This window comes from Porites lutea, chromosome 1 (genome assembly GCF_958299795.1).
Source record: "Porites lutea chromosome 1, jaPorLute2.1, whole genome shotgun sequence".
NCBI classification, from domain to species: domain Eukaryota; kingdom Metazoa; phylum Cnidaria; class Anthozoa; order Scleractinia; family Poritidae; genus Porites; species Porites lutea.
In genome coordinates, this window is record NC_133201.1 from 5855284 (window position 1) to 5859865 (window position 4582).

A 4582-nucleotide genomic window follows, 5' to 3' on the forward strand; every position below is an offset into this window, starting at 1 on the left:
TTATTTGATAATTACTAGAACATAATATTTTTGTTAGATGTGAATGCTACCCTCAAATAAGCAATCGCCTTGAACAAAAACGACGAACAACAAGCTACATGAAGTGCACCCTCTTCTTCCCTTCCTCTCCAAGTTTTACTATAAACAGAATCACATTATGGCACCATCATTGAAACACATTTGTCAAATGTGCAAATTGTCCTTTTTCAAATCTGTAATAAAATATTGGCATCGAATACAAAATTCCCCTTTTAAATGCAGTTGTAACGTATACCTATTGTATCTTCCAAGGACCCAGGATATGTATCCCCTGATAACATATGAGTGTTACGACAATAATCCTGTTAGTAGGCATGTCCTCCTATTGTAAGTAATTATAATGATAACGCATGTATGTGAAGGTTTGTTTCTTATGCCTTTATTATATGGCTACAATAATATGAGCGCTCTAGTTGACTGTTTTCTTGTAATGACAGGGCATTACTAGCTAGGTGTCCAAAGCATATATAATCTGTGTTTAACTTGATAGTGGACATCCTTATGGACATTCATGTTATGGTCAACTGACAGCTGTCAAAAAGGGTATCCACTGACCAATGTCACCTACCTGTAAAGTGGGCTCAAGGGTCCAACTCACTGAGATGAAGTGTTTTTTAAAGTTTTTGCTGACCAGTTGTCTGTTTTAATTGATTGCAGGCTTAGGTCCATAATGAAAAGGCCAAATAATACAAAACTTACTGACCTCATCAGTTCTGTCATAAGGGAAATCTCAGACCACACCCTTGATGTATTGACCTCGTTATTACTTTGTCAATACATCGACACCTCGGTCTGAGATTTCTCTGTAATGACCTCACTCTCTATATATAATGCTCTGATAGATATCACACATGTTATGCTCTAAAAATTAATATCATATGCTGTATAGTGGATCTATCTCACTTTGATTCCTTTTTTGGGGGCTAAAGTATTGAAAAATGTTTACTAATTTACTTATCTGAAAAACCGTGACAACATATTAATACAACCAGACCATCAAAAACCAAATTTTTTTGCCAAATTTTCATTTTCATGGTTGATTGCATTGACAGGTTCCACTGCACTGCACTCTAGTTTGGCAGCAGTGTCTTCCACAGTTTTAAATAATTATCATCTTGTCTCTTTTTCTTGACATCAGATTTCAGCTTCCACTGTGAAGACAGCTTCAGTAAAAACTTTGGGCTGATCATCTTTACGCAAAATAATAACTTACTAGTCTTCTTTGGGTCTTTTAGGGCTTGAGTCCGATGTGTCAGAAATAGAATCTGGCAGTTGACGCTTTAGCGGTGTGGAATCTTCTGGAGTATACACTGACATAACATTTTGGGCTGAATCTTTAGGCATACTCAGAACAGTATTCTCTAAATGGGACTCTTCTGTTTTATTTGAAATGGCAGCCTCTTGGGATGTATCTTCAGGCTTACTCAAGACAGTGGCTCCTTGCATTGAACTGTCTGGCTTAATATCCAAAGTAGAAGCACCTTGGGTGGCATCTCCTGACTGATTCAAAGTGCTAGCGGCTTCTTCAGTTGAGTCTTTCAGCTGATTAAAATTTACAGCTTCGTAGTTGTAGTCATCTGGTTTATTCAATATCGCAGCCCTGTAGATCAAAATAATCCTTCTGTCTTTCTCACAGCCAGACTTCAAAGCCGTTTCTATTTTGGTCTTTGGAATTTCAGCAAGAGTTTTACCTCGCAGTGACATCATTGTACTATAATAACCTCCAACTCTGTTTTGAATAGGCAGTAAATCAAGATTTGACGTCCTTCCTTGTTTGACCATTTTCTCCAATGTTAGAAGCAAATCAGTATCTAGGCAACATTGGGGAAAATATTTTACTAGTACTTCAACATTAGAATACCTATTAATCTCTAAGAGTTTTTTCAGTAAAGCATTGGTAGCCAGTGCATCACACAATGCATCATGGAGTCCATCAACCCAGTTGGTTTGGCCTCGTTCAGACAAAGTAAATTCCTTTTGATTTTGTCCTTGTGGACCAGCCGATGTTAACTGATAATGAAAGCTTTGAGCCTTTTGTGCACATATAGAGAACTGGTTAAACAATGTACCAGCTTTTAGGTCTTTCACATCAGGGAAAGTTTTTATAGAAAGACGATAGATGTCTATCCACTTGATCCTCTTTAGAAGTCTCAAGCCTTCATGTCTCTCAGCGTTGCAAGGAAGCCGATCAAACTCTTCAATCAACAAACTCCAATCAAACATGGCATTATAGGCAACAACATATTCAACCTCTTCTAAAAATGTGCGGAACTGCGTTGCCACATCTGCAAAAGTAGGTTTCTCATTGAGGAGGTCTGGAGGTATGTGGTGAACTCTTGAATACATGCGCATCTGTGAATCTCTCTTCTTGAGAGGGTTGACATAGGTCATCCACGGTATCTGTATGTCATTTCTAACCTTAACAATGCCAATTTGGATGATACGGTCTTCCTTTCTGTCATATCCTGTGGTTTCCAGGTCTAAAACTGCATATGTTGGCTGTGTTGTTGAGTACATGGTTTTGTATTGCTGTTATGAGTTACTGGAAAATCTAAGAGGTGAGAAGTACAGAATGTTAAATCTGTGTTCTTCTTCTCACAATATGAAACAGGCTATTAAAGAGCAAAGCAAATGCTTAAAATTTTCAGGTGAGCAATAATATGGCCTAATATTACTTGGTGGGGCACAAGGCTAGTGGAGGACTGGTGTGCGACAAGCCGCCCCAGAGAAGGACCTCCAATGCGTAGCTGGACTCCATTTACAAAATCCACTCTCATTAATCACTCACTGCTACTGATCTAGCAGGATATGATAATGTTGTCAAGAAATATTGGTTGAACATTTTTCAGTGAACAAGTGTTATGTGGACTGGCAGGCACCAACTTGAGACTTGAACTGGTTCCTCATGCAAGACATTAATTTTAAGACACCCTTTTAGGGATGGTAGACACGTATCCAGTTGGAAGTACAAAACCCTTCATTTTATGTATTTTTGGTGGAAGCCATGTCACAAGGGACGTTCCATTTGTTATCCACATTCCCCCTCAAGATGTGTAGATGTATGAGAAAGGATTACTATAAAACTCAACTTTTAATAATGAAAACAACGTGAATCAATTACATTGTGTCCACCATGCACTCGTACAAAATGATGTGATACATATATCCCATAAATCTACAGATGGCTGGAAATTGATGAAACCTTAAGACGGAATCCATCTACAAATTGAGTGATTATAATTTTCAGTGGACAAAAACCTTGTACCAGGATAATTTAAACAACACCAAAGAAAATTTCTTATGAGAGCCTGAGAAAATAAATGTCAAATTTCACAAAATGACATCTTACACATTAAATTTTCAAAATTTGACTTGTGTTTTCACAATTCTTGTGAAATATTTTTTATTTTCTGTCGGCACGCTTGAAAACCTCTCTTTTCAAAACCAGCTATATTAAAGGGGGGCGGGATAAAAAATGGGATGTCCCCTTTGAAAACAAGATGGAGAATGAGGATGGCTTTCAAACCCAATTTGTGTACTTCAGATTATCATTCCATTCGGACCATTCTTAAGTCTCCTAATTAACTTCTGGTCAACAGAAAAAAAAGTAAGAGTTCTTAGGGCCTAATCGGCTCGCACTCAAAGTCAAGGTCGTAACAATGCAGCCAACAGACTATTTTACAGTTGTGGGCCTAGTACCCTGGCCTCCGAGTGAATGTGAGGCTGACGGTGACCTTGTTTTGATACAAATCTCCTTTGCTTTGTTATAGAAATTGTCCTAGAAAAATACGAGTTAGCATAAGAATAACTTGATTTACATAATAAAACAGGAAGGTTTGTATCAAAACAAGGTCACCCTCAGCCTCGCTTCCACCCATAACTGTAAAATGGCCTATTATGCCCTTATCAAGCTTAATTAAATATTTTTACAGGTGTAGAATGGATGTGGAATGATGTAGAGCTCGAAAAGCACAAAAGACAAAAACTTACACTTGGCCATTTTCCTACGCCATTCGCTAAACATTTGCAATCAAACTTACACCAAAATAGAAGGGAATACTTAAAGATAATGAACTTACGTTATGGTTGTAATTGAACACAATTCTGCACCTTTCTTTTTGTTTCTCTCGTGCTCCCTCGTGCTTATCTTCCCAGACTTCAAGAAGCTTGTAATCAGCGGTAAGGGTGCTACTTTATATACGGCAAACGAAATGTATTGCGGTCACACTGAGTGAATATGTTAACAGTTTTCAACGTCACTAGGGCATCCACTTGTCGTTCACTTCTTCTTTTGTCTGGAGCGCGAGCGGCCAACAACTCAAGGTAGCACAAAAACGCAAAAGACGACACTACGGGCATACGGCGTGATAGCCTGCGTAGCTGGCGGTCGGTACGCGATTAGAGCGCGCAATGCGAAGTTGGTGGGTGAGATTCTTTAACTTTATTCATCTTTCTTACATGATTTTTACACAAATGGGCTCTATTATAGTCTCTTTCGCAGCCGTTTTTGGGCTTGTCACGCAAAGCTCCTCCTGTGGGGAGG

The 4582-nt window shown here is 38.6% G+C and overlaps 1 protein-coding gene across 1 annotated transcript; it reads right to left on the minus strand.

Annotated features, from left to right (window-relative positions):
• Window positions 1–361: 361 nt before the first annotated feature.
• On the minus strand, window positions 362–2584 carry LOC140934507 (uncharacterized). Its single transcript, XM_073384120.1, has one exon. The coding sequence runs from the start codon at window positions 2554–2556 to the stop codon at window positions 1252–1254; it is 1305 nt and encodes a 434-aa protein (XP_073240221.1). The 5' UTR covers window positions 2557–2584; the 3' UTR covers window positions 362–1251.
• Between the last annotated feature and the right edge of the window lie 1998 nt (window positions 2585–4582).